Genomic DNA, 16472 nt, shown 5'->3' on the forward strand with positions numbered 1-16472 from the left:
CTGCGGACAGGAGCAAGGCCCCCGCTCGGCCCCGGGGGCTGCGGTGCGAGACCCCGTCCTGCCTCCCGCACGCCGCGGGGGCACTAACCCCGCTACGGCAGCCCGGAGCCGTAGCGGTTTGGCAAGGCGCTCTCGAAGCCGGCTCAGAGCTCCGACTTTCTCCTTTCAGGAGCGCAGACGATGACGCTGTGACTCCAGCCGTAGCACTCGGCGTTACCTCTCGTGGGATAACAGCACCCAGCGGCTGGGGAGGTCGGCATTTAAATACCTTGCGGGTGATACTTTGCCGCAAGTCTTGGACCCCAAGGATTTTGGTGGAAAGGGGCTGAGCCTGACAGGTAGGGCGCGCGGCAGAGCCAGGCGGGAGGGCATTCACCGCTCGGCGCTGCCCCTGCTCGGACCCATCAGACCTGCGTACTTTGTCCTTCCACCCCGTTGCACCAGATTCCCTCTGAAGGCGAGAAAAGCCCAGGGCAAAGCACTTTACGTGCTGGGAGGGCACACGCGGGAGAGCTCACCCTCCCGCCGCTCCGGCTGCATCTGCTCTGGTGCCCCCGTGCCCCACGCACAGGGGGGAGGAGAAAAAGCACAGAATTTACCGACTCTTTGGTGCCAAAGCACCTTGCTGAGCCCATGAAGAGCACAGCGTGATCTGTACCTGAAAACCTGCCTTTCCGTTTCCTCCCAGACACCGTCTCTCCCACCAGGAACGGTGCCACAAGGCAGAGAAGAAGGGGAAGGCTGCAATCGACCCCAAACAGCTAGCGGAGAAAAAAAGTTTAGCTTTTTTCTTGTTTTTAAACTTTCCAATCAATGGAAGAGAACACACCTACATACGAGTCCCATCCTAACGCACAGCGCACTCCGCTGGGGACGCTGATGGGTTTTGTCCTACGCCCCTGTTCACGTCAGGGTTTGCCATCTGCACCTGCGAAAAGGGCAGGAGATGTGCCGCGACCTGCCCGCCGGGCCGCTGCCGCCGCCGCCCACCCAGCCCCGCCGGTTCCTGGGTCACAGGCTCCTCGCGGCCTCTCCTAGCAGCACGGCCCGCGGCTCCCGGGCCACCCGGCCACCCCTGGCCGCAGGCAGGGCGCTGCCAGCCCCGGCTCGGCGTGCTGAACAGCGGGCTTGCGACCAGGGAAAAACCAGTTGGTAGGTTTCATACCAGTAGAGCACCACCACCTGTCCCATCGCTCGAGGTAAAATAGCGATAACAACCACCAGCCGGCAAAGCCTTGCTTGCTCAGAACAAAAGCATGTAAGAGACCAGTCTGAAAACAGTAGCCAGCCCATAAACACGCTTGCCTAATATGCACAACTCCTCGAGCATCGCCATGTGGGGCCACTGAAGGGTCTGAAATACCCTCCCACAAGTCATTTTCTGTGGAACTGCTGTTTACAGCCTCGCTGCTCTCAGGTCAGGCTCTGGTGCCTGCTCTGAAGACCTCCGATGAGGAGAATACAGACTGTTTTCATAAGCCGGCCCAACATCCTTTAAACAGGCTTCTCCGGCGCCTGTCACGGTTTGTGTTTTCCTCCAGCATCTCCCGTTCCCATATATGTCCTCTGCTCCAGCGGGAAGCGCAGGCCGCTGAGCGGTTCTAAGCATCAAACACCAAATACACAATCGCGGAAAAAATTCGTTTGGAAACCGTTGTGCTCTGCTTTGTGTTGGGAGGCCCAACACCGCAGCGAGGGGCGTCCTTTACGTCTTTTAGAGTTGTTACACATATGAGCGAGCTGTTTGAACTGCAGTCCTACACAGCAGCGCCTTTCTCCTTTGCAAGAACTGGGCTCCTTATGCCCTCATCTCATTCCCAAATATTCTTTTCACAGCTCTTCCCTCCCTGCGTAGACACATCTATTACATTAATATGATCCCGCGCACACAGCCCAGGCACGAACGCCTTGTTTACACCCAGGCACTACCTAGAAGGTGTCCCGAAGAGTAACGTGCGCCATACCCAGGGCAGGCGCGGGCACTCGTGGCTGGGGAAGGGGGAACGGAGAGCGCGGCCCTAAGAGCCTCCCCCCGTCCTCCAGCAACCCCCAAGGAGGAGGCAGCACCATCTCACTCCCAAGGAGACCCTCCGAACCCCACGCGTGAGTAGCCAAAACCAGATCGCGCGCTCACGGAGCAAAGGCAAAGTCTCTGGAAAAGCAAAGGAGCCATAGTGAGGAGGTGAGAGGATGCGGCGGTTTTTCTCCTCAGGAGCCAGCAGCCAAATCATTTTGCACATCGTTACACGGAATTAACGTTTCAGCATTTGCCGTCCGCAGCACCAGAACGAGCCTCTCGCCTCCAGCTGTCAGTCACCAGATCTGGTGAATCTCTTGGGCTTTATTCTTAACGCTGTTAAAGATCAAACCTACAAGAGCTAAACACACAATCCACAAACGCTGAAAATCTAACCCCCTTTTCTGCTACCCAGAAGGAGAAGTCAACCCTGATGGTCAGAAGGAATCCAAAGCCCTTTCCAGTAACACCAGTTTCTACCCATCATGGTTAAAGAAAAAACTCTGCCTCTGGCTGGAACCAGAGGGGCTCGATGCTTTGGTCCGAGAGCGCTGCCGAGTACGTGGGGGGCACGGCCTGGGCCGCGTTCAGTTGTGCTCTACCCAGACCAGGCGACGGGCCGATTTTCACAGGCCGCTCTCAAATGGATTTTAATTCTACTGCTGGTTTGTCTCAGTCACTTGTAGCTCCCCAGAGTAATCCTGATGATTTGTAACACCTTTTGACATAATCCCCGAGCCAAGAACTGCTGGGGATTTGCTTCGTCAGTATGCGTCATCTCAGTAATTGAGCGTATCAATTCGCCTCCCACCACTGCCCCGGGACTTCCTCTGGGACTGAGGCACGTCCTCCTGCGGCTTTGCTCTTGGGTGAAACTCGCCGCTCGTTTGAATCGAGCGCGAAGCCCCGCGCTGCGGCTTGCCCGGCTGGAGAGTTCAAGCAAGACCTCTTCTGGGGGAGGCTCGCCCGCGCCGAGGCCGGGCCGGCATCTCGGAGCAGCCTCAGCGCAACAGCAGCACGTTTCCTTTTCTGGTAGGCAGAAAGCTGATCTCAGTTTTCCTACTATGGATTTCACATGGTTCTTTAGCCTGTTATCAGCCCTCTTGCTGACACATCTAGACTTTTCCAAGAAGCTGCAACTGAAATCAGGTCATCTAGCCTTTTGCAAACTTGTGAGTCGGTTGCAGTGATGAACAGTCATACTGCAATGTTTGTAAAGAGGTCAAAAGTAATTGGAATGGCTTCATTTCTTCCGTCCCCCTCAGTATCCTGCTTCGATTGAGAGAAAACCACTGAACCACATCAACGCCCCGTTCCCGTGCCGCCTGTGAACAACGTCTGCTTGTACCTGTTGACGGCTGGAGGAGCCCACGAGATGCACGGGGCGAGCGTGGGTGGCACCGCACGGCAGTCCCTGCGTCCTGCTCACGGTAACCGCCGGGACCGCCGCGATGCGCCAGGGCCGTACGCAGCTCCTCACCGTACCGCAGCGTAGCATCATTGGGTCAGTGTGCTCTGAATTCAACAAAAATTTGTCAGATTAATACTTAGAGAGTGAAATACCCCATGAACGGGAGAGGAAGGGCTTCCCCAGGCAACCGCTACCTTTCAGGGAGACAGGAGTCTGGTAGAACAACCACCTGCAATTAATCTTTCTCTGTCTATTCTTTTACGATCCCAATGAACCTCCCAGGAGGGGTTTATGGGATCACTGCCCGATCACTGGAAAGCAATAACTCGACTCACTACTGACTTTGAGCTGCGGAGGTAGCTTAGAAAAGGAGTTCAGCATCATATTCTCATGGCTCTGATTTCATTTCCCCCCACAGAGCATCATTTTGCACTTCTGAGCTCCAGGGTGTCCAGCAGCGCTGCTTTTCGAAGCTACGCTTGCAAAATCAGGTTTCTCACTAATATTCAGAGAAAAATCTGAAAAGCAAAGAAATTCCTCACTTTCTGTTAGTCGTCACTTCTCCGAGCAAAACCACAGTTAATCCCTTTCCTAATAAAACAGTTGCTTTGTTATTTTTGGTCTCTTTCCTGAGTCCTTGCAGCCTTACTTGGGAAAAAACAGCGGGGAAAAGTTTTTTCAATGACACACCACTAAAATTGGAGACAATATTCCAGGTATAGTCATAGCACTGCAAGGCAGGGGCAATAAAGAGATTACTATCTACTTCCTTCATGATCTGTAACTCGTGTGTCATTTGCTTCCCAAAATCAGCAAGGAGCGTCCATGATAGGTTTCCTTCTCCCTGAGCACCCAGGAGTTCGGATCAGTTCCTCTCACCACTTTGAGCAACACGCTTGTTTTTTTTTTTTTCTGAAACAATTCTCGTTTTCACTTTCTGGTTTGCATGTGCTATCCCTGGCTCTCCTTCTTGTAAATTCAACCGGTTTCAAGATAAGAGATCGGTATCTGCGGCACGTCCCGACATCTGGTTCCTGGAGACCCTCTTCCAGGTTTCACTGGAAGCAGCTTTGCTGCTGGGGCAGGGGTGGGAGGAAGCGGCACTCTAAACGTTTAGGAGGACCACGCTGACGTCACGAGAGCTTTGGCGTCACGCAGGCCTCGGAACTTTTCTCTGGAAGATGGAGCATGGAAACACACGCGCGTCCTTTGCGAGAAGTGGTTCTTGAGCAACCTGCCGCAGCGACTGGGGGGTCAACGCCGTGCTCGGTTCCTGGGCAAAGGCGGGAGCGTGGGGAATGGGAAGGGCCTGAGGTCTGATCGCAGGGCAGATAACATCGCTGCGGGGCATCTGCCATAAAGCAGGGAAGGATGCCCTGGGAGCCCCGCGTAACCCCTCTCCTAACAGGTTCAGTGACGCCAAGTGATCTGCGAGGGCAGAGACCTTGGGGCCCACCCTCAAGCTCAGAATTGTGTTTCTCCCACAAAAGGAGCTCCCTCGGGTTTACAGCAAAGCCTGGCGAAGGACAATACCACGTAAAAGCCTGTTTGCTCGTCCCTGGTCAGGGTTGCAGCAGCTTTTTTTTTTTTTTTTTTTAATTGATGGGCATAATTTTTCAGCAAACCTCTCCAAGACGGGTCAGGAACCGTTAAATTCTGTTCGTGATTAAAAATAAGCGATGAGCAGATAAGCCGCAGACAAGGACAACCTCCCGCCGCCTCGAAGCTCTCCCATCACCAGGACACGTTAGCATCCATCTGTCCTGCCCGGGAGACGCCAACAGCAGGGAACCAGGCTTCCACAGACCCCCAGCACCAGAAAGCGGCAACAAAACCAGACCGATTCCAAAGGGATTCCGTCCACAAAGAGCAGAGTCACTGACGGGGACACGGCAGCGTTTCAGAGCTTGTCGGGGTGGGTCCAGCTGGTGAAGGCACCTAACGGTGAACCTCTTCAGCGAGACGATCTCACTGCTGAAGAGCAAAAGGAGGAGTGTGTGAATCTCTTGAAGGCACCGGGATATTTTTAACATAGTTTCTCTGCCCCATCTCACTAACAACAGAGCATTCCCAACTGGGAACAGTCTCCAGAACTAAAACAACTCCAGGGGCAAGGGAAGAGCACAGCTGGAAGGCTATGCTAGTTGGGGGGGGAAGAGTGCAGTAATGTTTGTCCCAGCAAATCACACATACCTTTTAAGTATTTCATTTAGTCTTGCTGGATCTTACGGCATTTTTGCAGTCTATAGCAGATCATTTCCATCAGGCAAACCTAAACTAAGCCATCGTTTCACTGCTCTCTGAAGATGTTCGAAGCTCATGGCCCGTGCTGTGGTTTCCCTCCAGTGGCACAAGCAGTAAGCTGCAGGTCTCCCCGGGGAAAGGTCTCCACAGAGCAGAGACGGCACTGAACGGTCTCACCGCTAAATAACATTTTACTGTTTGCTGCTCCCAGCCTTCGCTCAGCTCAGACTTCCCCTTCCACCGCTTGCCAGGCCCAGAGAGCGCACCGAGAATTCAAAACCAGCGTCCGAAGGAAGGCGCGGGGCCTGCTCGGAAGCAGCAGCGAGCCTTGTCCCACCGGGAGAACTCAGATTGCCCCAAAGCTGCCGCCCGCAAAACATCGGCGTCGGCTTGATCTGCTTTCCCCTGAGAGAATCATCCTTTTTTTTTTTTCTTTTTTAAACTTCTGTAATGCAATAGTTACTGCTATGCTTGTTAAAGAGGCGAAAGAGAACAAGCGATGATAACAAACACTCGGTGCAACTTGTGAAGGTGCAACCTCAACAGAAAACCCTTGACCAACACATACAATCAAGTACGGTTCAGGTATGGAGTTGCTTTGGTTTTGGGAAACAAAGCCGTCTTCCATGTTTCTGGCATGATTCAGTCCAGCAAAACGTAGCTTTTCCGTCATTAAGCACAACGCAGTCACCACGCTACAAAACCCAGAGTCCTTTCGAAGGACAAGTTTAACACTACGGCCTTCTTGACACCATCGCTCCAAATCTTTTTCTGTTCGTTTTTACAACACGTATATACAGACAAACATCGTTCTGTAATTTTTCCCACTTACGTTTCAAGTATCAAGGGCTTTCCCTGCATTATTTATTCTTGTTTTTAGAATCTAAACCACTATCAGTGGTGCACCGGATAGATACGTGAATAGATAGAAGGTAAAACTCATTCACAGATTTAAATGTCAGAATATACGCTAGCCCAAAGTTACCTTCATTCCTGTGTAAATCTTCGTTATTTCTAATTATTAGTTAACGAATTATGGAAAGTTCCTGTTTCACGGCTGTTTAAGAACACCGCTTTTCTTGTTCTTCGGATAGTCTGACCGCAGTGGACCCCGACTCAAATACACGCACGGTATTCGACATTTTAATGCCCGAGAGGCACAGTACCACAGACGCTGCTAGGTTGTTTCTATAGAAAGTGGATTCCAATCTGAAAAAAGAAATTTCTCAATGAGGACCAACATCCCAGCAACCATGAGATTTGAAGTGACACCAGTTTTGAATTCTACAACCGGGGGAAATAAGCACCTTGGAATTTTTTTTTAAAATGCAGCTCACCTTTCAATTCTGAGTTATCAATTATTAACATAAAACTTTCCAAAATTCCATTGGTATGAAATCCACCCACAGGCTGAGGAAAAAACACACCCCTGAAATTATTAAAGAATATATTCTCCCAGAAAACATATGCTATATGAAGTGTCTCTGTCATCACAGGAACCCCAAAACTAATTAGCAAGTGAGAATACAATCTTTTGCTCATTTTTGTCACCCCAAATATTCAAGTGTCAAAAATCCCCCAGTATAAACCTCTCCACTTACTCCTGCCGGGGCCATCGGGACTCAATAGCCAATGTTTTTATATCTGGCAATTTTTTTTTTTTTTTTTTAAACAATCAAACAAAACTCAACTAAGACAAAAATGGTTTTATTTATAGTTTAATTTACAGCAGCTACTGGAGACTTTAAATTGATACAATTTTTCAGGTTAACCACTTATATCCACTACTCACAGAGAGTGGAAGTACCAAGAAATTTTTTTTAACCCATCTGACTTGATTTATTTTAAAGTTTTAAATCAATTAGGTCCTTTTTCTTCTTGGAAAGTGAACACCAGATAACCCAGGCAGAATGGAAACACCAGTACTGAGCAGAAAATAAAGTCTCCTTAGAAGCACATTTCCAAAAATCCCGGTACGATGGAAGGAATCGGGCTTCGGGGTGCACAGCAGATGCAAGGGAGTGTTCCTGCTCGTTATCCAACCACTGGAATTTGTTTTTAAAAAATCATCCTTTCAGTATCTTCTGCAATTAGAGACAACAGCTGCTGCCAAACACCAAACAGTGCATGTGAAACACTTCCTCCAGGAACACCAGGGTGGTAAGGAGGGGTGGTCTGGCCTCCTTATTTATCCAGCTCCGTTCCGCTGTAGTACTGTTGCTCAGGGTTTTCCAGGATCTGGTATTACCTGAAGGGCCCCTGAATGACAGCCACCTCCGGGATATACAATTTCAGCCCAAGAGTGGCCACAGTAGAATTTACAGGCTAATACAAATAGGCAATTAACCTTCTTAGTTCCAACAGTGGACAATATTCTGCTTTGTCTCCTGCCAGCGGTGAAGGAGAGAGACCTTTCAGACTTGAGCACCTTTGTAGGAAGAAACGATACGTGCTGGTGCACAGCATGTAATCCAGGATCAAAGATATTGAAATGAACCTTCATCCTCCTTCTGTTCAGGTTGAGAGCCAGAGCGCAGCGATTTCCTTCTGCCGCTACGAAGTACTCGCCCTTTCTGGTGGCGAGATTATGACCAGAAGAAGACTTGGATTAATCGCTGCTTCTTCACATCACTGTGGCACTCTGGGCACTTCTTCCTCATCTATATAAATAAATGAACAAAATACATAGATAATATATTAAATTTCTCTCTCAAGTTTGTTATTGTCCAAGATAACTATAAGCCACGCTAGCCATTTGACAGTCCCCAAGATATTTGGGATTTATTTTCACCTACTATTTTTAAATGCAGCGTTACCATGCAGTCAGTCATTTAACTGCTAGTAATAAAAGGAGGAGAAAGAAAGCCTCCCAGTGAAGTAGCAACGAACTTTACAGCAGTTGTCTCGGGTTAATTACAGCTATAACATATCTGGAAGCCTAAAATACAGGAATGAGGAAACGCAGAGCCTGTAAGAGCTGTTGTGAAGTATAGATGTACTTGTTACCAGTAAAATCCCGTAAGATGGCTGCCGAGTTCCCCGAACTCCTGCTTCCTCTTGCACAGGCGAGAAGGAAGCGATCTCCTGGGCACACCAGGACCTCGGTGACACACGTGGTCATGACCAAGAGTTTTGTAGAGGAACCAAGTACAGGTATTTCTTCATACCACCACACACCTTCCTCGGTTAACAGCAGCAGACTGGGTACGAGGCAACCCTTTCGCCACCCAGGTTTCAGTTTGCTTCTTCACTAATCCTAAATTTTAAAGTCTGCTCTTTAGCCATTTGACCTGCAGATGAACCCCAACTGTTCTTTTTATATCTTGCAAATTACTAGTGAAACTAGAACGCTCTGCTTATTTCCAAAGCGAGATAGTAAAAAAGTTTTTTAAAAATTAATCTTTGTGAGAAAATTGCCAGCTCAGTAGGCTAAAGTGATGGTTACCTACATCGGTGGCACCGTGCCGGCTTCCCTGCGGTACGGAAGTCAATCACTGTAACAAAAGATGCAGACTACAAAGTACGTTCGGGCACTAGTATTTTGATTCTAGAAACATTAATTGAAATACTGCCAATGGAGGGGGAGAGGAAAACTCACTTTACCTCCCAGTAGACGGCGATTTGTCAAAGAGCTCTGAAAATTTTAAGTTTAATAGGTAATTGGGAAAGCTTATATGATTTGCCCATATTACAGGTAGTCCAAATGAGAGTAACTCGGTCTCTCCGGAATACCTGCGACACCAGCATGAACAAAGGATGCATTTAAACATTGAGAAGCAGCAATAGACCTCTGCACAGAAAACTAAACCCAAAAGCAGCGTATACGAACGCAGTCTCTGCAAGGCTTCCCCTAACGCACCGAAACCCACCCAACGTGCACCGGCACTAATCCCTCCGGCACCCCCGCAGCTGCAGGGAGCTCTGTCTGCTCCTCCGAAAGCTTCCAAAACGCTCTAAAATTATTCACCACCTCTCCCCACCACGAAGCTATTTCAGTAAAATAACAAAATGGAAAGGACATCACAATTTACAAAAAACCAACTCATCGTGTTTTGAATGACAGGCTGTTAGTCACTTCCTCGTAGGACCAATATGCACCAAAGTGCTTTTGAGCTGAAGAAACATAGTGAGTAACTTGTTAGTAAATCAAAAAGAAGTTTTCAAATCCAGCCCAGTCAGTGGTGACAAAGCCCGATGCCATCTGATGAGAATTCAGGGCTCAGACATAACAAGGATGGTTGCTCATTTCCTGCGGGAAAGGGTACCTCTAGCACAACCACAGCCCTTGCCACGAACAGAGCCAGCTGTCTGTGCCACAAACCAACGCCGGGGCAGGAATGCGGAGGGAAGTGGCAGGAGACGGTTCCTCTGGGACTGGTTTCAGAGAAACATGGAATAATCTTCTTCCTCTTTGCAAGCCTCTGCTCTCACCCAGGCTGTTCTTCCTTCTCGCCTGCATGACTAGCAGAGAACAGCTTTGCCTCACAGAATCACAGAAGGCTTTGGGATGGAAGGGACCTCTCAAGGCCATCCAGTCCACCCCCCCTGCAACTGGCAGGGACATCTTCGACCAGATCAGGTTGCTCAGAGCCCCATCCAGCCCGGCCTTCAATGTTTCCAGGGATGGGGCATCTACCACCTCTCTGGGCAACCCTTTCCAGTTTTTCCCTACCCTCATTGTAAAACATTTCTTCCTTATATCTATATATCTCCTCATCACTGGGAGAAGTGTCTCTCTCCATCAGGCCTCAAGTAATAGCCCGAAGTACAACATATTTGACTTTTCATTAACCAAACGACACTTGAATTGTATCATAAGCAAACTAACATTACAGTATGCTGAGACCCATTCATCACCAGAAAGGTATGCTGTAACTGAGGTAAGACAAGGCGACGGACCGTGTAGTTTCATGTTCTCCATAACAAAGACCATAGAATGTCAGTCGTGCTGAGCCTTGAAGGGTGCTTGAACAGCAGAGCCAAAGGTTTCAGCTGGTGAGAAGATGCTTCTTGCATCCCCCACACCCAATAGTTTGCTGTTCAGAGCAAGAAAAAAAAAATATTCTTAGAAATAAGGACTTTGATGTATGTTGTCTATGGAGGAGGCAAATGGATCACACTGCTGACGTATGTAGAACGACTCCAAAGGCGCACTTACGAAGGACAGGATATCCATGATGTGTTTTCTTGAGAACTGGAAGAATATTTTGTTTGTCCTTTTTAAACAAGCAGGGCATTAAACTGAAATAGCAAGAAGCAGGTTGAAAATGACAACAAAAAACCGAGACGGTTCCTCACGTAACGTTTGGCTAAGCTGTGGAAGTGCTTGCCGTAGGACACGGACGAGAAGTTCGTTTGTGTTCCAAGGGAACTGGACGATGTGATGGAAAGGCATCAGAGGTTTCTTAATATACAGAAGGAACCTTTGGCTCAGGGAGTTCTTGTGCTGCAAATAGCTTTGGGGCTGAGAGATCACCTGCGAGAATCAGCCCTCATGCCTGCCATGTCCTTTTATCCTTCCCTAGCCATCCTTTTTTGGCCACTGCCAGAGACAGAATGCTGGGCTGGATGGACATTTACCCTGACTCAGTATGTCTGCTATTATGTTCTGACTATTTGCTTCAAACTATATCTGTCTTTCCTGATCTTTACAAATTATAAGACTGTATCCACCTCACAGGGCTGTGGTATGCTACCACAAAGCAAATCTCTGATTCACCTTGCAAATTATGATACAGGTATTTTCTTTCCCTTGCCATGACGTGATAAAACGTGGGATGAAGTTTCACTCTAACTAGCAAGATTACTCAAATAAGTGGCAGATATGGAAGTCATTAATAACAAATGACCCATGGGGAATGACTCATTTCCTCAATCATGCCTTTGTATTGGATATCTGAATGGAACAGAAAGAATACTTCCAGTTGGAGGGGACCTACAATGACCATCTCGTCCAACTGCCTGACCACTTCAGGGCTGAACAAAAGTTAAAGCATGTTATTAAGGGCATTGGGGCATCGACCACCTCTCTAGGAAGCCTGTTCCAGTGTTTGACCACCCTCTCGGTGAAGAAACGTTTCCTAACATCTAGTCTGAACCTTCCCTGAGACAGCTTTGAACTGCTCCCACATGTCCTGCCACCGGATCCCAGGGAAAAGAGCTCAGCACCTCCCTCTCCACGTCCCCTCCTGGGGAAGCCATGGAGAGGCACGAGGTCGCCCCTCAGCCTCCTTCCTCCAAACCAGACAAACCCCAAGTCCCCACAGGACATTCCTTCCACCCTTCCACCAGCTTTCTTGGCCTCTTCTGGATGCATTCAAGTACCTGAATCTGAAATACAGTCTAATCGAGTAGACAAGACTATTTTAGTCTCCAGTGCAATCAGAAAAAGGAGTGATTAAAAAAAAAAAAAAAATTGAGGCTGAGCAAATTCTGTGATTTATCTATGAGCTATGAAAATGCATATTAAACTTGGGGATTAAGGAGAAAACCACACCTCAGAATTTCTGAGTTCAAGACAAAAACCACAGAACAGGGCAGTACAGTTGCTCACTATACAACACTTCTAATATTGTGAATTCTTAAGCTGATGAAACAACAATTACAAGTTACACTTTACTGGCAAAAGGAGAGAGTTTTTCCCCAGATATTTGTAAGATAAAAATCTGTGGTTTGAGAAAACAATCTCCTTGTGGGATAATAAATGTTTGCCTAACCAAAAGAAAAAAACTCTCCAGGGAGCTCATTCTGTTCTTTAATCAACTGAAGCCTCAAGCAGCAGAGATTGTGAACACATGCTAGTAAAATTCTTGTCATGACTTTCCTAGAGTCTTTTCTGAAGCGGAGTATGCCGACTGCCAGATGTTCATCCCCGTTATGCTTCGGCATAAAGGAACACTTGAGTATTCAGTGGTGATGCCTACTGCAGGCAATTGGTCTGACTGCCCCATCTGCAGCAACCATGAGATGCCCTCCAGCGGCTTTCTTGTACATTCTCACATGTATTCCTTATAATCCAATACTTCTGGATTTTCACATTTTTAAAGAAATATGGCATAGCAGACTGAGGATGGAATTTACTTGAACAGCTATTCTGAATTCCTTCTAGGAGATATACGCCCGAGAACATCAGTCTGGACTTTATTCTGCACTCCTCTTGGACCAAGTCTGTCTTGGTCATTATATTTTATTTGGATGTCAGTAGACTGTTTATTTTCTACACTTGGCTGCCATAATTCAGCATCTTCTTCCTGAGAAAGAGACCTCCCTCTGGAACTTGGAATGACTGATTATTTTGTACTTGCTTGTAGATTCAAAGGTTGAAGACATTTCTTTTCCTTCTGTACTGTTTTCAATACTGAGCTCCATCAATTAGTTGCCTTCTTCATCACCTATGAATGTTTAGAAACCACTCAACTCTTGTATTAGACTTCCATGCCCAGGGTCACAGATTATTAATACCTGGCTGCCGAATCAGATGTTGGGTAAGATGCTACCAAACACGTGCACTGTGGGATCAGTTACCTCCGCTTACCTAACGGATTTCAACCACCAATTCACTCAGCCAGGAAAACCAAAGGACAGGATAACACAGGAGATATTTGGGCATGAATTTGCCTCATCTCATGACAGTGCTTTAGAGCAGGTTTTCAGATGGGGAAAATTATGAAACTAAGCAAGAAAAAAAAAAAAATAACAAAAATCTTTTTCAAGTTGCCTCCACAGCTTGTTGCCTGCATAGCACTAGACAGGAAAAAAATTGGAGGAAGCTCAGAAGGAGCTGCAAAGGTGTCAGAAAGACAAGGTAAGGCAGAGGTCTGCCTCCAACCACACTGCAGAACATGGCAAGTAACATAACAAGTGGTAAATCTTCCATCAGGGTTTAGGTGTTCTCTCTAAACAGAGGAATTCTGTTTCCAGGGCCATCCACATGGTTCCCTGAAAAGCACAGAATTCACCAGCAGTTTCAGGAAAAACTGAAACCAGTAAACAAGACAACCTTTAAGAACTGCTCCCAGCATGTTTTGCAGCAAGTGAAGTCACAAAAGGGACATTTAAAAGGCACGTCATCCTCAGATTTGCAGTTAGAGCACTGGAATCTTCCTAGAACAGAGAGAGAGAGGCAGGGAGAGAGGGAGGAAATGACTGAATTCCAGTAACCACCTGTGGCATTCTCCTGCACACACGTTTCCAGTGCGGTCCAGAACACAGTGACCACAAGCTTCACGAGCTACCTTAACAGGGCAACACCTGGCCCTGTTACATTATCTCTTTCACATGACTTCACTCAGTTTCTCGGTGCTTCATATCCCCATTTAGAAACTGAGGTTATATCCCCACTTTACAAGGAAGTTGTAGAGAAAAATACTTAAGTTCTCAGGAAACGATTACATCATTGTAATAAAGACAATGAAGTACTTTGAGAGAACATATGCAAGTGGCAGAAAGTGCCAATGCTACTTAGCAAACCGCACTAATTGCTACTGCACCTGAGCAAATAATCGGCATGAACCAGTTATCATTTAACAGGTCGCCAGCACAGCTGCCATTTGTGTCACTTATCTTTATTCCCAAGTACTAAAGAATTGCATCCAAAACCTCACCTATACCTACCACACTCTGGCTCCATCTCTATGGGAAAGATAGGCACAGCTCCAGAGCCCGTGGGTGCTCTCACGTTACTCGTTTCTTTTGAGACTTTGGTCACTGGCAATTCAAGTTTGCTTTTCTGGTTAAAGCAGAAGGAGGAAATCTTTCTCTGTATTTTCTCCGGCGCCTCACCCTTAGAAGTGGCTGCATCTAGTTATAAAAAAAAAAAAAACAAACAAAAAAACCAAACAAACCACATACCTCAGCATGAAAAACAGTAAAACGCAGAACACAATACGCAGACTCTGCAAAACACAATTAGCAGTACGTTCCATAAGTTCTCATTGTATAAGAAGAACAAAACGATTTGAGTAACTTTTTTTTATGCCATACTGCTTGGTAACAGAAGTTTCTGATACTAACACACATTATTACTGAAAGGGACCCTTTATATTGAAATAGTTCTGGCAAATTCTTCCTAGACACAGTGGATCTCCATCCACTTCTGCCCCCACCCCACTTAGGTGCAAAAATTTTCCCTTCACCCCGCTCGTTCACCCCCCCGGTGGGACTGGGGAGAGAACTGGAAGAGCAAAAGTGAGAAAACTCATGGGTTGAGATAAGAATAGTTTAATAATTGAATAAAATAATAATTATAATAATGATGATGATGATGATAATAATAATAATGTAGTGAAAAGGAAAACAACAACAAAAAAGGAGAGGAACAAAACCCAGGAAAAACAAGTGATGCAGCTGCTCACCACCTGCCGACCGATGCCCAGCCCGTCCCCGAGCAGCGATTGCTGCCCCCCAGCCAACTCCCCCAGTTTCTATACTGGGCATGACGTCACACGGTACGGAATAGCCCTGGGGCCAGTCTGGGTCAGCTGGCCCGGCTGTGCCCCCTCCCAGCTTCGCGTGCACTGGGCAGAGCAGGGGAAGCTGAAAAGCCCTTGACCAGTGTAAGCCCTACTTAGCAACAACTAAAACATCAGTGTGTGATCACCAGTATTCTCATCCTAAATCCAAAACACAGCACTATACCAGCTACTAGGAAGAAAATTAACTCTATCCCAGCTGAAACCAGGACGCACTATAATTTTCTTCTTGTTTCCTTGCACTTCCCCATCTCCCATTGCCTTCTCTTACACCTTTTTTAACTCAATTTGGACATGGCCAATTGCTTTCATCTTCCTTTACACACCGAACACAGGGAGGCCCCAGCCCACAGCTAAGGCTGTTGGACACTACCCATCATAATAATAAATAAGATTCTAAGCTTCAAATGTTCATTCCCAACCTTGTTCGTGGCTGCTTTCTCCTTTAGTGCACCGGCTCTCCAAACTCCGAGGGGTCCCTTCACCTCGTACCTCCTCTTGCAGTTGCTTCTCTCCCTCGCCACAGACCATTCCAGTCACGTTTTTACACATCTCTTTGAACTGCTCTTTGTGATGAGGACGCACAAACATGTAAAACCCTGTCCAAAAGAAAATAGAGTCAAACGCATGGGAAAATAAATGCCTGACCATGGAAAACTCCTTGCTGTGGAGGGAAGAAATTCTTTGGAAGCTGAACAACATCAGCCATATTCCTCAGAGTATCTTCAGGGTGGTGGAACGCTAGATACTTTCGTTGATTTTATAATTATCGGCTTTTCCTTGTCGGAAGACAGATGAGTAGTTAGTATTGAAAATAATCTCAGCTCACCTCAAAATTCTTCCGTTCTCTACAGCTAAGCATAAATACCTGATCCAGCCCTTCACCTGACGACTGATCTGGGGAAATCAGGTATATACCCAATATCTGAAAAGACTTTATCAAAAAGGAAATCTCTTGTTACTGTTCGGTTGACAAGAATTCACAACACGTATACAGAAATTTTTAAAAAAATCCCAATTATGACTTGCTGCCAAGCACAGACAATTCTACCACAAAGTCCTCTGAGGTCAAAATATTTGCTCAGTAAAGATACTGACCCTCTGTGAGAAAGAATGCTCAAGGGGAGATTATGAGTCACAGTGCCAGACAGTTCGTTTCCCTCCCACTCTTCACTGTGTCAAGACTAATCTGACTGGTTAATGCACCAGGAAAAAAAAATTTCAAAGGATTTGGAGACTATGACATTTATTCAAGGTCAATAGAATATTTATTTTTATTTCCTAAAGACAACAAACAAAACTACATCAGCGTTTCCCAGCATACAGTGTA

General features: G+C 47.0%; 1 protein-coding gene across 4 annotated transcripts in view; it reads right to left on the reverse strand.

Annotated features, from left to right (window-relative positions):
• Positions 1 to 7387: 7387 nt before the first annotated feature.
• Positions 7388 to 16472, reverse strand: part of RTEL1 (regulator of telomere elongation helicase 1) — a 51407-nt gene continuing 42322 nt past the window's right edge. For 3 of the 4 annotated variants that reach the window (XM_087750144.1, XM_087750146.1, XM_087750145.1), the window contains 4 exons: positions 15565 to 15741; positions 14286 to 14471; positions 13672 to 13775; positions 7388 to 8332 (listed from right to left, as the gene is read on the reverse strand). In XM_087750144.1, the coding sequence (XP_087606270.1) occupies positions 8258 to 8332; positions 13672 to 13775; positions 14286 to 14471; positions 15565 to 15741 (542 nt within the window). In that variant the 3' untranslated portion in view covers positions 7388 to 8257. The remainder of the gene's footprint in view (positions 8333 to 13671; positions 13776 to 14285; positions 14472 to 15564; positions 15742 to 16472) is intronic. The other variant, XM_087750147.1, reaches the window with a different exon arrangement.

Source organism: Nipponia nippon, unplaced genomic scaffold (assembly GCF_047370975.1).
Source record: "Nipponia nippon isolate SJK-2023a ecotype South Korea unplaced genomic scaffold, ASM4737097v1 scaffold_13, whole genome shotgun sequence".
Lineage (NCBI taxonomy): Eukaryota > Metazoa > Chordata > Aves > Pelecaniformes > Threskiornithidae > Nipponia > Nipponia nippon.